The 14,831-nt window shown below is 39.9% G+C and overlaps 1 protein-coding gene across 7 annotated transcripts; it reads left to right on the top strand.

The window, feature by feature from the left end:
- The first annotated feature begins 51 nt into the window (after positions 1-51).
- znf318 (zinc finger protein 318) lies at positions 52-13,583 on the top strand. Of its 7 annotated transcripts, none has more exons than XR_009204387.1 (14): positions 52-504; positions 876-994; positions 1,532-2,087; positions 2,231-3,581; positions 3,677-3,774; positions 5,133-5,232; positions 5,339-5,631; positions 9,514-9,675; positions 9,806-9,896; positions 10,021-10,139; positions 10,762-12,884; positions 13,002-13,086; positions 13,179-13,208; positions 13,316-13,583. XR_009204387.1 is itself a non-coding variant. In XM_058386809.1 (12 exons), the coding sequence occupies exons 1-11, from the start codon at positions 250-252 to the stop codon at positions 12,868-12,870; spliced, it is 5,253 nt and encodes a 1,750-aa protein (XP_058242792.1). In that variant the 5' UTR covers positions 52-249; the 3' UTR covers positions 12,871-12,884; positions 13,002-13,583. The 7 variants fall into 7 exon arrangements, 3 of the variants coding, with proteins under 3 accessions (XP_058242792.1, XP_058242793.1, XP_058242791.1); XR_009204389.1 differs by having other exon boundaries at positions 10,762-12,888; XR_009204388.1 differs by having other exon boundaries at positions 10,762-12,888; positions 13,179-13,583.
- The last annotated feature ends 1,248 nt before the right edge of the window (positions 13,584-14,831 follow it).

Below are 14,831 nucleotides of genomic sequence, written 5' to 3'. Positions count from 1 at the left end.
ACAATAATAAAGAACAAATAAGAAGAATATGATTGGCAGAGACCGGCTGTACGTCATTTCCTGTTTAGATAGACGAATGGCGGTGCAGGAAGTAGTTTTAACACGGTTTGGTTACGAGCGCTGATGTATGTACCTACTGAGTTTGAGTAGTGATTTCAATTCGGATTGCTTTGTGTAATTCGCTTTGGGTAGGCAAATAAAGGCCACTGGATCCGAAACGGCTGTCTGCTGGAACGGGCGGCTGGCGCCATGTACCGAGGTCCTAGGCCGCACCGAGGAGCGTATCCTCCTGCAGCGTCTCGGGGTTTTGCTCCCCGCGGCCCGCCTCCTGCGAGTTCTTTCCCCAGCGCTCCGTACCGGAATGAGCACGCGCGAGACAGCATCGGCTATCAGCATGGCTACCGACGGCACCCGGAGCATCCGAGGAGGCGCTACTCATCACCGGGCAGAGGGTCGGCTGAAGACTACAGAGGCGATGGGCCTCCCCCTAGAGACTACGGCCATGTAGGCTGACTTGATTACTACACTCTGCTTGGCCGTTAAGTAGCACTGGGTTACCTGCGTGATGACGCAATGTTTATACTAATTCTGCGTCCCAGACTGTATTCTAGGGAATAAAATGGTGTCACATGAGTGACATACTCTGGTTAGGTACAACTTAGTATGTTAGTATGTGCTTTTTTTTCTTAGATCACATCACTGGTCCTGTTGTACCCTCTTCACTGGACATTTTGTGAAGGGAAGAGGTTACAACAGGACCAGCAGTGTGTACTGTTGTACTTCTCCTTACAGAAACAAATTCCTCTCCTATTTACAGCTTTATGATCACATTTACAGATTATTTTGTATTTATTTGCATTCTTACTTTCCTACAGAGATATACCCCTTCACCCCCACGTGCTGGTCTCCCTACTGACCATAGTCTTGTTATAACTGTGGGCAACGAGTTGACCGGTTTATCCCAGAGCAAAGGAGCAGATATGCCCTATGCCAGGTAAAGTCTATTTTTTTTCTATAGAAAAAAAAGCTAGAATTTGGTTTGCAGCACACCGGGATCGCTTTTAGATAAAGACGCTTAAAGCAGGAAAACGCATGCATAGTTAAATTTATAGTCCGTCACCCTTTCTCCGCAAGTTGTTTTCAGACACTGTGAAAGAGAGTGGCAAAAGGGAATGGGGGTTGGGGTTTGAACTTGTGATCTCATGATTATGGGGCCAAAGCTTTTCTGTTGCTCAAAGAGAGAGCCTAAACCTGTGGTCTTTAATTCTAGTTGATTAAATACTGCCTGAATACATAAATTCATCACTGTGCCGTGAGAATGAAAAAAAAAAGTCTTTAATTTTGTTAGCAAATAGCATTGACACCTTTTGAAAGTACAACTGCCCAATGGACCATATCTGATAGCTCAAACTTTTCTCATAACCCCTTGCAAAACATGTAAAGCACCACCGGCTTGTTACTGAATGACCTTAAACAACTGACTGAACAGCTGGATTGTGTGGTGGTGTTTTTTTTTTATATCCCCTCACAGAGATTATTCTCCACGCCGGTCAAGCTATGAGGGCGGCCACGATGAACGGGGTTCAAGAAGGCACAGTCAGAGCCATTGTAGGAACAGGGGCTGGAGCCGCAGTCCAGACAGAATTCACAGCAGAAGTCGGCCTCGCAGCAGGAGCCGTAGTCGTGCAGTTAGCCGCAGCAGGGCGCAGAGCCGAGGACGTAGCAGACCACGGAGCAGGAGTAGAAGTAGGTCCCGGAGCAGGGGAAGGAGTAGAGCAAGGAGCAGGGCACGGAGCAAGAGTAGACCACACAGCAGAAGCAGAACCCGGAGCAGGGGAAGGAGCCGGGGCCGGAGCAGGGGTAAGAGCCGTGGCCGGAGCAGAGGTCGGAGCCGGAGCTGCAGTGGCAGTAGCAGTAGTAGCCGTAGCAGGAACAGCAGAGACAATAAGAGACATAACGATGAGTTTAGTGAGCTTGAGAGGGCCCGTCGGCGTAAAGAACTGGAGGACATGCTGTCGATGCCCACTAAATCCATCTTAAAAAAGAGAGTTGACTCCTCTGAAACAGATTCTCCCATGATTGGACAGGTCAGTATAATTTGATACTAAATTTTACTGAATCATTTAACGGATACAAGATGTACACATTTTTTCATTTGTCATAGGTAGCTGTCTATTTTTAGATCATTCTTTGTATAATATCTAATTAAACTGTTATCCAATGGTTTTAGAATACTGACTCTCCACAAGGGAATTCAGGCAGTAGTCTTTCAAAGGATGCGGAACAGTTACTATGTGCAGTGACTAAAAACATGGACCCAGACTTGCTGGCATCAGCGTTGGCTCAAAATTCTAATGCCAGTGCATTTGAAGAGCTCATAAGCAAATTACAGCCGACCAAAGAGAGTGGGCATGGGTTCCATCTCCCTCATGAAAGTAGCAGCCAGGAGCATTCAGACCTCACTCAGCTACTCAGTGTGATGGCAGAGGCAGTAGTCCAACCACCAGATAAAAAGAAAAGCTTTGTAGATATTGAAGATGAAGAGAAGTTCTTGTATGGGGATGAAGAAGAGGAAGACAAATTCCCAGCAAAAGAAATGCCTAAATCTGGACAATGTAGCTTAATGGATGTCTATGGGAAAACTGGACCTGATGTGCTGTATCATGAGCCAAAGACTTCAGTAGTACATGATCTACACAGGAAAGATTATGGACATTCGTACAGTCATGGGCATCCTGAAGAAGATGCAAGTCAGATAACTAAACAAAGCAAATATCGGGATAAACACTATTCTTCAGCCTCAGAAGGGCAGCGTCTTGATGGTGAACCTCAGAGTAACCCACCAGTATCTGGGTCTCATGATGCTCAAGTTAGAGCAGAAGTTGAGGAATATGAGAAGATACAAGACCTCCTTAAAACTATTGGTCTTGACCTGGGGGTAGCTGAGATCAGCAAGATGGCTGCGAGGACGCAAGAGCGCCTCCAAGGTAAGAATCCTGCGAAGTCGACTGTCAAAAAACACCAGTCTGACCGCAGACACAAGAGCTACAGCAGGAGTTCCAGTAGTAATAGCCGGGGTAGGAGTAGCAGCAGGGGAAGCAGTTGCAGCAGGAGAAGCAGTCGCAGTCGGAGCAGCAGTTATGAGCGCACCTCAAGTCGTGACCGGAAGAAATCTGTTCCTCTTGAAAGATGTTCATCGCGATCAGGCAGCCAGAACCAGAGGGAGCTTCGGCCTGGCACTAAAGCTGAAGAGAACCCGTGGCCAATTGCAGGACCCCCTCCTCCTGAAGTTGTGAATCCTCAAACAAATAATTTCCCCACTCACTCTGCCCATCAGATGCCTCCCTATTCGCAGCCACACACACGTGGAGTTATGCCTCCCAACTACCCTCCACCTGGCTATGATCCTTATGGGAACTACATGCCGTATATGCCCCAAGGCTGGCCCATGTACCCACCCCCTACTATGCCAATGCCTCCTCAAACTCCCATGGATGGCTACAGTTCCCCTGCCGTAGATCGGCGCTTCTTGAAAGTAATCAATACGGGAGCAAATGAAGCTCAAGAGATGGATAAAAAAGGTGAACAGCTTTGTGGTTATTTCCTTTTCAGTAGTTAAGATTTAGTTTGCATTTTTTATTATTTTTTATTATATTATTTTTGTTTCTTCCCATAGGCTCAAAGGTGGACCCAGTACAGAGCATGACGATTGCATGCAGTGGAAACCAGAGGAGGGTAATTGAAGAAAAGAATAATGCCAAACAAAAGCAAAAGGTAATTAGACAAATTATTTGTGAAGGTTTTCCAGACTCAGAAATATGTTAGGCTAGCATGAATTCAGCCTCAAGACTTCACCCACACTTGGAGGGCTTTTAAGCGTGAAAATACCTGTTCAAGGTCGTACCACAGCATCTCAAAACGGTTCGATTCAGGACTTTGTTTCTAAAACATTTATTTTGTTTCTTTGGCTCCATTCAGAGGTGGACTAGCTCTTACCTTCTAAATTGTTGTGTTGCTGCATAACCCAGATGTGCTTGAGCATCAGATTGCAGATTGATGACTGGATATTCTGCTTTAGTAGTTTCTGGTAGAGAGCAAACTTCATGGTATTATAAGTGAAACAGAACAGCATTTCAACATCATCACACTTACAGCACTATGTTTGAATGGAAGATTAACTTTATACCACATGTAACAGAAGAAAAGTTCCACTTTCAACTTAACAGTCTAGCAAGATGCGAGACAAGTCTATTTGGTTATCTGTGCTCTTCCTAGTCTCTCTGTAATGGTAGAATTGTGAATTTTGACCATATCTGGGGCAAGCAAGGCCTGCAGTTTCCTAGCTGTTTCTAGCTGAGTTGTCGATGTGCTCTTAGAGGATTTGGGGAGGCTGAGCTCTTTTTGGGTAAATTCACCATTAGTTTTTCTTTTGCCGATAATGGCTCTCACTGTGGTTTGCTGGAGTTCAAGAGTCTTAGAAATAACAACAGGCCAGTAATCATGCCTGGGGGTTTCTGGTCTATTTGATCCCAGTTAATTTTGCTGATTAGTTGTTTAAGTAATGGGGTAATAGATACTTTTTCACACAAGGCCTTTTTTAACTTCAGTAAATGAACAGCTGCATTTCTGAAACAACTTACTGAGACTATTTAAAATATGCAAACTGAAACTACCTTTACATATATGAAGGAAGTTTCAGTTTTTTCAGGATATTAGTGCTTGCAGTGTAATGTTATTGTGCACTCTACTGTGGAATTTAAAGCCTTGCTCATGGTGATCAACTTGTTAGAGTGAAAATTAAATATATGTCTGCCACTCATCGAAATACCTTCACGTGCATACGCATACAATGTATGTACACAGAGTGACTTAATATTTGTTGTAATAGCTGCACTTAGTCAGCCCCATTCTGTGCTCTTAAGTGGTAAATAGAGTTCTAGCAAGACAAACAGTTTCTTTTTGTTATTTGTTTATTAATTAATTTGACTTCTGTCGTTTGAGGTGTATACAATTGATGGCAGTTTTCTTCAAAAGTGCTTTAGATTAGTTCTTGGCTGATAAAACTATTAAATGCATTTAGAGTATTGGTTATTCCTCAGGACAAGGCCTAAATACTACTATATCATGGCTAGGTTACTGAAGAGCTTGAAAAGCTGAAGAAGGACAGAGAATCCCGAATGAAGAAAAAAGATAGTCTAATGAAAGAGTTGGAGACACTGCGAAAGCAGCAAGGTATTTCCCTGCATATGCTGATCCACATTAACTAAAATAATATGATGCTTGGGATTCTTTAATGATGCTTGTTCATTAATTGCCATTTTATTGTTGTGTACTGTAGGGGAGCTCCTAAGGAAAAAGCGAAGAGAGAAAGATGGTCACAAGGATCCCATCCTTATGGAGCTTGGTCGTCTTCAAGAGGATGTGATGGCCCAGATATCCAGTCTGCGCACTGAACATGAGGCAGCAGAGAAGAAGCATGAGGAATTAGTGAAGGTGGCAACCATCCTGGGGCTGGATCACAAAAACCTTAGGAGCTCTGCGGATCATGAGCACGGACCTTCTCGTAGCAAGTCTAAAGAGTCCAGAAGTCCAGAGAAATCTAAATCTGCCTCCATCACGTCCAACACTCAGGTAGATTTACTTTTGCTGCTAGTGGGTAAGCCCAGAAAGGAAGGGAACTGGTAAAACCTATCCTCTCTATACAATGGTTTATTTACGCCAGGTCCGTCACGTCTCATCTGCAAAGGGCCAGTCTGGGTGCAGGTGTTTATTCTAATCAAGCAGGAGCCATATCTGATTCCTGTTTAATCAGTTGATCACACTCAGGTTTGAATGTTGCTTGGTTGGAATGAAAACCTGCACACACACCTGCCCCTTCTGGGTAACATTGGACACCCTGTATTTAACAACATTTTGATTTTTTTTATTTGTGAGTGCTAGTCAAAGTCAATAAGGAGCATTTTATTTTTCTTCTTTTGGTTTCTGAAACTGCTTGTTTATTGGGCAACTACATATAAAAATTTTAGAGCCTGGACCCAAAATCTGCTCATCTCTGATGTCTGAGCTGATGATTTCTCCAACCCTGATTTAGTTGGAGTGCACAATACACTGTGTGCACAATTATTAGGCAAGTTGTATTTTTGAGGATTCATTTCATTATTGAACAACTACAGTGGTCTTGGCTAATCCAAAATGTTAAACCTCAAACCCGAATATTTTAGGAAGTAAAAGTGAGGTTTTGGCATTCTTAGAAGAATATCTACTTGTGTCCAATTATTATGCAACTATTAGTGTGCAGAATTATTATGCAACTGAAAAACAACAAACTTATCATCTCACTTGTTGCAAGTTCAAAAAATAAAAAAAAAATAAAAAAAATCAGTGATCAGTATAGCTGCCCATCTTTTCAGTAACACTTATAAGCCTTCCATTCATGGAGTCTGTCAGTTTCTTGATCTGTTCAAGATCAACTTTTTGTTCAGCAGTAACCACAGCTTCCCAGACACTGTTCAGAGAGATGTACTGTTTTCCTTCACTGTAAATCTCCAGTTTAAGAAGAGCCCACAAGTTCTCAGTAGGGTTTAGGAGCAGGTGAGGAAGAGGGCCATGTCATTATTCTTTCATCTTTAAGGCCTTTACTGGCTAGCCACGCAGCGGAGAACTTTGATGCATGTGATGGAGCATTGTCCTGCATAAATATCATGGTCTTCTTGAAAGATGCAGACATTTTCCTGAACCACTGCTTGAAGAAAGTGTCTTCTAAAAGATCCAATTAGCACATCTTTAATAATACCAGCCCGTACCAGTAAACCACCTCCACCTTTCTGGCGTCTGAGTCGAAGTGGAGCTCTGTGGCCTTTACTGATCCAGCAATGGGCCCATCCATCTGGTCCATCAAGAGTCACTCTCATCTCATCAGTCCAGAAAACCTTTGAAAAATCTGTCATCAGATATTTCTTGGCCTAGTCTTGACGTTTCAGCTTATGTGTCTTAATCATCGTTGGTCGGGTTTCAGCCTTCCTTACCTTGGCCATGTCTCTGAGCACTGAACACCTTGTACCTCTGGGCACTCCAGGCAGGTTGCAGTTCTGGAATATGACAGCACTGGAGGATAATGGGTTCCTGGCAGCTTTACGTTTGATTCTTCTCAAGTCTTTAGCAGTTAATTTGCATCTTTTTTTCTGCTGCATCTTTCTGAATTTTTATTCTTTTCATAGTCAGTTATATCTCTTTTTTGCCCAATTGTGCCTAATAATTATGCAAATACACATAACCTAATATCTTTAAACCCAAAAGAATTTAAGTTTGTACAGCTTGGAGTTGGACAATATGCATAAAAAGATGATTTTGTTATAATACTCACATGCCTAATTGTGCACACAGTGTAGAATAATTCTTTAAATGTTTCAGTTGAGCCTATTTTCAAATTCATATTATTTTGAGTTGAGTAAATTTTACAATCCATATTCAGTTCTTTTTTTTTTTTTTCCTAGCATTCTTACAGACAGCTACCAAGTTGTGCTAATGTTTTTTGTTTATATCAAGTAGCTGAAGCATGGGCTTATTTGCCAAATTGTATAAGTTGTTCATTACACTTTAGCAAGAATGATCAGCTTTACAATAAGAGTCCTTCAAAAGAAATTGAAAATACAATTGCGTGGTCTAAACATTTTGGCGTGCAAAAACATGGTTCTACGTTATTACAATCTTAGAGTATTTATAGACAGTTTAAGACAATAGTGTATTTCTGAATATGACAGAATAGATAGAATATAACAGAATATGACCAAACATCGACTTGGCTGTTGAAAATGTCAGATTTTTTTGCCATGCATTCATTGTTAAATTCAACAGAACACATACAACAGAAGGAGTATAATTGATATTTTTTATATAATAATAATAATAATAATTATTATTATTATTATTATTAATCATTTTTAATGAATTAAAAAAAATAGACTTTCAGTCTATATTTCAGTATACTGAATATTGAATTTGATTTGTCAGTTTATTCATTTATTTATTTATTAAATCCTTTATAGGGAGTTGAGGTTTTTGCTCTTTAGGATTTTTGCTCTTTTATCCCCAAGAACAAATATTGGCACTTTGTCCTAATTTTTTGTATATACCTGTAAATGTATATTTATTTTATTTATTTAATGCTGATTGACTTAATGCTGATACCTACATGGTTATACGTGCAACAGCAATAATTGTTAATGATTAAGGATACATTTATGTCTTAGTGAGGATGAACAATATTGGGTAAACATTTTTCTCTGTGTTGTTCATCCCCATTGTGATTATTCTGAGATAGAGGTGTGCATGAGGCTGTTTTTTTTTTTGTTTGTTTTTTTTTTTTTTTTCCTCTCCTCCCCTTCCATTTATAATCCTTTTCTGCTCCCTAAGGGACTCTGACCAATCTGCTCCTATTAGTGTTTGTACACTAAAATACCTACAATAGTTGTAGGGTGTTTTTCTTTTTAAAAATATAAAGAAATTACTAATTTAACCAACCGTGTCCTTAACCAGGATAAGGCAGTATCAGGAGGTGAGTGAGTGAAGGTAGTAAGAGTGTCACACACTGTTGTTTACCAGTATGCTTGTTAAACCCAGTGCACACCTCCTACTTGCAAATGAAATTCAGCCTCACCCAAACATTTCAGGGATGGTTTCTTGTGAATCAGGGAAACTTTAAACCTTGGTTCGAACTTGAAACCTTGAAAGCAATAAATTAGAGATGTCGAGAGAGCTTCTGCATTTCTTGTAGTACACCAGCCATTTCCTGATCTGTCTTTTTTCGACATACACCACTGCGTGATGCCGTTTTCACACATGCATACTCATGATCTCTGCCTTGCATGTGTGGAAACAGTTACAGCAGGGGCTGGTTTGCTATGATAACATAATTGTCAGTGACGTTTTCTTTATTTACTGTCAAGAATTCTTTTGAATATAAGAATATCACACTCTTTTTGGAGTTAAACTGTTGCACATATATTGCCTTATTTATAGATTGTTCTGTTTGATAACATTTTAAAAAGAAAATATATTTGCAATAAATAAATTACATTTAGCCACAAATGGCAGTGTTTATTGGAAGAAAATCCGTAAATCTGTAACGATCGCTCATCGCGTCAAGATCTCAACAACACTGAATGCTCCGACGGAGCTGTGCTTTATCAGCATCTTTGTTTTTCCACATACTGGAATAATTCTGTCAGGGAATTCCTGCATTAGTTTAGAAGTTTGCTATTTGTCTGTGTCCTGGATTATTGATCTACATACAGACTTAGTTGTTAGAGCTTTAAAACTAGAGCAGTGGTTCCTCTCAGCCGGAGCACAGATGGCCTAAAATACAAAGGTAAGATTACTTTGTCAAACTTCAATAATAGGGAATCAAGGTTTATTTATTTATGTATTTATTTTACAAATCCTGCTGCTGCTTTTTTTCCCTTTCAATTGGGTTTCTGGGTATCTTACTAACTTGTAATTTCCTTCCTAAACTAGGGTACCAAGTCATCAGCACCAGAATCCAGCACCAAATCGGATTCATTAGCTGAGATATTTGAGTACTATGATGCAGGAAACCACTGGTGCAAAAACTGCAACATTACTAGCGGTTCCATGTTTGATTTTTTTACACACTTGCACAGCAAAATGCACAGAAAGGTAAATGCCCTTTAAATTTCCCTGTTTTATTACAAGGATACTTGCCTTTGTTCGTATTTAATTATATGCAGGCCTTTTGTTGTTATTCTGCTGTACTTGTTAACTCATCTATTTTGTCTTTTGTTTAAAGACTATAGATCCCTACATCAGACCTTGGGCAACAAATTTTGAGCATGAGAAGAAGCACCCTACAGGCGAACTCATTTCTAAACCAGCAAAAGGTAGACGTTTTACCATCATATCCAGAAATGGTGAAAATGGATAACCTTGGGTATAATTTTAGTGGTCTAGATGTGAGGGTAGGATTAATGTGACATGTCACCTCACTTTGTTTCTCTCCTCTAGGTTCTGAATTTGTGTTACCTGTGAGGGGATTTTTCTGCCAGTTGTGTAAAGAGTTTTTCGGAGATCCTATTTGTGCAGAGGCCCATGTTACATGCCATGCGCACAATGAAAAGTATAAGGTATTTATTTATTTATTTTATTTTATGAGTTTAACATTTCGATTCGGCAGCAGCGAAGACACTATGCACTGTTCTAGAGGGGATCAGTACAATCAAGTAAAAATAAACTTCAAATCAGTGTTATTATAATATAGTATAGTATGTAATATATGCTGCATGGTGTACTATAGTGTTTTATGAAAAAATCTAACACAAAGCTTATTACATCAATTCATCCTGAGTATTTCTGAAAATGTCAAACTATCAATTATTAAAAAAATAGTAACTAACCCACTTCATAAGCACTTGCGTTAATAAAACAAACTAAATTAGTTCTTTTTTAAAGCATAATCACAAATAAACTGGAGTCTGGATACCAGAATATATTTTCTCACTGTAATAGTTTGGCTTTAGGCTTTTGGTTCCTTTAGGCTATACAGAAGGCTTAGTACAAGTACAACACTGTTTTGAGCATCTAAACGCCAAATTGTATTCCAGAAAGTTTAGATCAAACATATTGGAACATATAATGTTTGCAGAAATACAATTTTCACTGTTGGCCATAAAGTGTGTTTATTTGTTAGAATTGTTTGGTATTTGTTGGAATGTTGATTGCGTTATTATTGGCTTATTTCCACAATAGAAACAAATGTACGAGAACCCTCTTTATGAACAACGGAGGAACCTCGATCGCCAAGCTGGCATGGAGAGTGGAAAAAAGCAGACTGAGCACAAAAGAAAGCATGAAGATGAGGACTCTCAGGATGAGCAGAAAAACTCCAAGTCCAGCAAAGATCAAGTGAAAAAGCCCAAAAGCAAGAACGAAGATGAGAAATCACCCAAACGCGTAAAGGAAGAGGAAAGAAATGTAAAAAATATCAAAGAGGAAGAGCATAAACCTAAATTTAAGAAAGAGGAGGTTGAGAGGACCAAATGTAGAAAAGAAGAGGTGGAAAAGGCTAGGTATACAAAAGAAGAAGGGGAGAGGAACAAGTTTAGAAAAGAAGAGGAAGAGCGGTACAGACAGAGGAAAGGAGATGAAGAGAGATACAGATCCGATGAAGACAAATATCGCTTCAGGGAAGAAAATCAGTTCAAGTACCGAGAAGATAATGAGAAGTATCGATTCAGGAATGAGGATGAGAAGTCTAGGTATCGGAAAGGGGATGACAAGAAATACAAATACGGCCATGAAACTGAGGAAGATAGGAGACCAAAACACAGGGAGGAAGAGGGTTTAAAGTTGGCAAAATCAAAATGGGAGGAAGATGAGGAGGAAGAGGAGAGGACCAACTATGGGAAAAAGGAGGATAAAAAACAGCACCAAAAAGGAGGCTACAAAGATGAGAAAGAGAAGTCGTCTTTGAAAGATGTTAAGATTGACCCCGAGAAGCCTAGTGATCTCCCTAAGGTTCTTTGTGGGCCCAGCCCTGCCATGTTGGCTAAACTGCGCAAAAAGAATGAGGAAGCCACTTCACGTGCTACCTTTGGAAAATTCACTTGGAAAAAGCCTGAAAAGACTGCACTGGAGAAGGAAGCCGAGAAAATTGCAGAGCAATTCATGAAGGAAGATGAGGAGAGTACTGTATCTAAAGCAACAACTAAAGACTCTGATGAACATGATCCCTTTTCCAAGTCTGTGGCTGCTGCCAAGAGTATTGCTATCAAACTCTTGGGTAAAACATCTATCGCTCCTTCCCAAGAATGGGTAGCCTTTAACCAAGTTAAAATTCGTCCCAATTTATCCACCCCTTCTAATGTTCAGAAGAAGTCCAATGTTGGCGTTCAAAACAAACCGGTTTCTACTGACACACCCTCATTACCTGTACCAGCCATGGATGAAAGCAGCAAATCTTCTGATGCTTCAATAAAAAAACAAGCAGAGAAAGACGACGTTCTGCCAGCTGATGTAATCTCTAAGGCGTTTGGTGGTGAGGAGATTAAATTGGAAGATGCAGATGAGAATTCATCAAGCCTTACATCTGCATCTGTCTCCATACCAACTACTTCAACTGTGACAACTCCATTATCCACAGTGAAGGAGGTGGAGGCTGTCAAGGTAAAAGCTCCTACTGAATGTATCATTACTCTCGAGTCTGATGTAGCTGCCTCTGGAGTACCCGAGGAAGAACACAAACAGACAGTCATGGTCCGTCCTCCTCCTCAACTTAAGACCCTCAGTAGTTACTCTTCAAAAACAGACAAGCCAAAAATGAGTCTAGCAGCAGCGAAAGCAAAAGACTTGTTTGACATTTTCTATGGCAGCAGCACTATGGCAAGCTGCAGTGGTTCTAGTGTTGGCAATAAAGTTGGCTGTAAAAAAGACTCTAAAGCTGATTCAGGAAGTTTGTTAACCACTCTAAATAAAGAATCAACAAAGGAGCAGGATCCAAACAGTAAACACTTAGCTGAGGTCTCCAGCTTAAAGTGTGAGGAGCCGTCTGCAGGCAGAGGAACACAGGCTGAACAACCAACTTTTGATCTTGATGTAGAACCACTTGTGGACTCAAAAACAGAAGAGCATTGTGGAAGTATGGAAATGGCAACGGTTGATTGCAAGAATGAAGTAGATTCTCTAGACTGTTTAGCCAATTCAGAAATCATGGAGAACATTGAGATGATGGAATCGAATGATAACCCAAATCCTCTGGACACTGAAGAGGCGATGACTCTTTCGTTCTCCCCACCACCAGGTTCTTTTACAGAGCAGCTGAACTTGGACACATTTGAGTTCAGTTTTGACTCTTTGTAAAGAACCTCCATCCAGTAGGTTTAGGGATGTGCATGAAAACCTACAAATGTTTCAATAACATTGATCTGAAAACTTTTACTTTGTATTATTTGGTTGAGATGTTTCATGTATCTTCTTAAACTCTTTGGCAGGTAATGCCAGTGAAATGATGGACTGACAAGCACTCATTCTGAAGGAAAGGAGATTCCACTGAAAGAATGAGCACTTTCTCAACAAGTAATGAATCATTAGCATATGTAAAATGTTACACCGTTTTTTGTTAAAGTACAGGGTTTTGAACTCCCTGCTTTTTCTTGCTTTGTTTGCAGCTGAAACAGTTCCTTTAAAAAAAAAGAAAGGTAATGTAGACCATCATTTTATATAATCTGTTTGAGAGTAAATTAAGTTCAAGTCTAAAAATCCATGAATCGTTCGACTTAAGTAAATCAAAGATATTTTAATACAGGAGCCAGAGAGATCCAGGGTCAGAAGAGAAAAAGAATTGGTGTGGAGCTCGTGCTACAACAGCAAAAATGTCTTGAAATACATTTGTACCTTGGTGCCCAGCATAAGCGGTTTTCTCTTTACAGCTCTTCTGGGAATTGATACAAATCTGAGATTATGCTCATATGCCCTGTTCAATGAAATGCTGTACGTTGTTTCTATGCTACCATTGGTTGTTTCTGTAGTTTCTGGTGTATAAGGTCTAGTTCAAATAAATTTCAATGACCTCCTTTTTTGTGTATTAATCATATCTAGATATCTCCAGTAACCTGAGGAATTATTTAAGATGCTGTGATTGAGTAATGTTTCTTTTTAGCACTTCAGTGGAAGTATATTTGGCCATGTGAAGTGTTTTCCATCCACTGCTTAAATCTTCTTTTCAGTTCTCTCATTCCCTGTAGTGTGTGTAGCTCTCCATCTTAAATGCTCTTACTTATTTCATCAATCTTAGTCATTTGGATTGTGAAAGGTCCTTTTTAAAAAGTAACTCAACACTACTTAAATATGGAGTCACGTATTGTAACACGCATTCTTTACAATTAGTATGTCATGATGTATAGAAAAGTTTTTCAGAATCATTTTTAGCTGGATTTCCTAACCACAAATGTTTCAGTAATTCTGCAATATACCAGTGAAATGCTTTCAGTGTTACTGCAATCAAATTCTTTACATCAAAGAACAAGAATGCCATATGGAAAAAAGGTGAGTGAGTGGGTAAGTAAATGAGAACAAGAGAGAAAGAAATAAAGCTGAAATGTGTGCGCAGGCATTTTTAGATGAGATTCACATGCCCGGTTATGATCTTGTATAGATCACTAGTTTTCCAAGTAAGGTCCAGGGGTCTGTTTTATTTATTCATTTAATATTGTTTATTTATTCTGTTTACTTGTTATAGTACATTGATCAGGCATAACATTATGACCACCTGCCTAATATTGTGTTGGTCCCCCTTTTACTGACAAAACAGCCCTGACCCATCATACACTGTGTATTCTGACACCTTTCTATCAGAATCAGCATTAACTTCTTCAGCAATTTGAGCAACAGTAACTCGTCTGTTGGATTCGTATGCATCAATGAGCCTTGGCTGCCCATGATCCTGTCACTGGTTCACTACTGTTCCTTCCTTGGACCAGTTTTGATAGATATGACCACTGCAGACCAGGAACACCCCACAAGAGCTGCAGTTTTGGAGATGCCCTGATCCAGTCATCTAGCCATCACAATTTGGCCCTTGTCAAACTCATTTAAATCCTTATGCTTCCCCATTTTTCCTGCTTCTAACACATCAACTTTGAGGACAAAATGTTCACTTGCTGCCTAATATATCCCACCCACTAACAGGTGTCATGATGAGGAGATAATCAGTGTTATTCACTTTGCCTGTCAGTGCTCATAATGTTATACCTGATCGGTGTATATTTTGACCTTAAAATTTGAATGTATTTATTCCAAACTTGGGGGGAAAAAAGTAAATT

Source organism: Hemibagrus wyckioides, linkage group LG03, assembly GCF_019097595.1.
Source record: "Hemibagrus wyckioides isolate EC202008001 linkage group LG03, SWU_Hwy_1.0, whole genome shotgun sequence".
Taxonomy (NCBI): Eukaryota; Metazoa; Chordata; class Actinopteri; order Siluriformes; family Bagridae; genus Hemibagrus; species Hemibagrus wyckioides.
This window is presented reverse-complemented; position numbering and strand designations above follow the sequence as displayed.